General features: G+C 34.5%; 1 protein-coding gene across 2 annotated transcripts in view; it reads left to right on the forward strand.

The window, feature by feature from the left end:
• The window catches only part of LOC107697188 (feline leukemia virus subgroup C receptor-related protein 2-like), a 17,067-nt gene that overhangs the window by 8,752 nt on the left and 6,545 nt on the right, over positions 1–1,770 (forward strand). For both annotated transcript variants that reach the window (XM_016497864.1, XM_016497865.1), the window contains one exon: positions 1,454–1,564. In XM_016497864.1, coding sequence (XP_016353350.1) covers positions 1,454–1,564 — 111 coding nt within the window. The remainder of the gene's footprint in view (positions 1–1,453; positions 1,565–1,770) is intronic.

Consider the following 1,770-nt stretch of genomic DNA (forward strand, 5'->3'; position numbering starts at 1 on the left):
AGCTATCCAATGCGTTGTGATTGGCCGAATACCTCAAGCGTGTGACGGAAATGTTACGCCCTTACCATACTGTGATGCCGTCTCCCGGGTGAGCGGAGGCCGGCGGCTAGATTGAGCAGCGGCTGGCGGCTAGAGTGAGCGGAGGCCGGAGGGCTTGCGGCAACCACATGTGACGACTCCGGGCTGGACTCCGCTTCGTCCACGGTGAAAGCCGATCAGAACGAGCCGTTTTAGGTAGGCGTGGCTGACTCTTAAATTTTATAAAGAATATCTCTTTGGATTTGAGACTTTAGTCTTTGCAACTTTACAGATCTTCTTTATGCACCAAGAGCTTGTAACACTCCAAAGAGAAAGGAAAAATTGAAATCGCATCATATGACCCCTTTAAATGTTTTTGAAAAAAGGGTCTTATTCTCACCAAGTCTGAATGAACATTAAAAACTGCAGTATTGTGGAATATTATTCCAAATTAAAATAACTATGTTCTATTTGAATATATTTTGAAATGTAATTTATTTCTGTGATCAAAGCTGAATTTTCAGCAGCATTACTCCAGTCTTCCGTGTCACATGATCCTTCAGAAATCATTCTGATTTGCTGATTTGCAAGAAATGTATTATTATTACCAATGCTGCAAACAGTTGTGGTGTTTAATATTTTTGTAAAAACTGTAATACATTTAATTTTTCAGGATTCTTTGATGAATAGCAAGTTCAAAAGTACAGCGTTTATATGAAATAGAAATCTTTTATAAATGTCTTCACTGTCACTTTTAATAAATTTAATGTGTCCTTGCTGAATAAAAGTATTAATTACATTTTTTTTTTTTTTTTAAATATGAAATGCCGTGATAAAAATATTACATTTTTAAAAACAATAATCTAAACAAAGAGTAAAGCAATCACAAATAATTTTATTTTTATTATGTGAACATTATTGATATATTTTGTTACACATATTATGACTGTCCCACAGTTGTGCCATCATTTCCAACAAAAGCAACAATTTTTCCACTAATAATTCTTTAAAGTGCTCATAGTTGATGAAACGCCAAGATAATGTTAGATTCAGACTTAGCAGATGCTGTTTTACAAAATCAAGTGAAATGTTATTTCTGGATCTACATGTATGTGCAGCTACTAAGAATGACATGATCAAACTCATTTGTCAAGTCAAGTCTGCTTTATTGTCAATTCTTCCACATGTACAGCACATACACACAGAATTGAAATTGCGTTACTCTCAGACCCTTGGTGCATACAGATAACACTAACAGTAGAACATAAATACAGATAGATACAGATTAAATATAAAATACAACTATACAACTATACAAATCAGGTAAAAATTTAAAAAAATATATAAAGCAGCACAATCATACTCGGATCTAAATGTTGGATCCTGATGAAAGATTTAACCTGTCCCATGTCTCTGTTATGTCTTGTCTCCACAGACAAACAACACTAGCCGTGTATCTGATGTCGCTTGTGGGTTTGGTGCTTTATGCTTTTACCTTGGATCTGGGTCATTTGTGGGTGGTCTTCATCACAGCAGGAACCCTCGGGTACAAGAAGAGTTCAAATGGAAAACTTCTTAATTTTTTTCTTTCTTGTTGTTGTTATAGTTTGTTTCGGTTTTGTTTTCTAATATATGTGTTACAGTAAAACCCCTCTCTCTCTCTCTCTCGCTCTGTCTACATATATATATATATATATATATATATATATATATATTACTTTTGTGAAAAGCGTTTTTTCTGTGACACATAAA

The sequence above is a fragment of the Sinocyclocheilus anshuiensis genome, unplaced genomic scaffold (genome assembly GCF_001515605.1).
Source record: "Sinocyclocheilus anshuiensis isolate Anshui unplaced genomic scaffold, SAMN03320099.WGS_v1.1 scaffold38, whole genome shotgun sequence".
NCBI lineage: Eukaryota > Metazoa > Chordata > Actinopteri > Cypriniformes > Cyprinidae > Sinocyclocheilus > Sinocyclocheilus anshuiensis.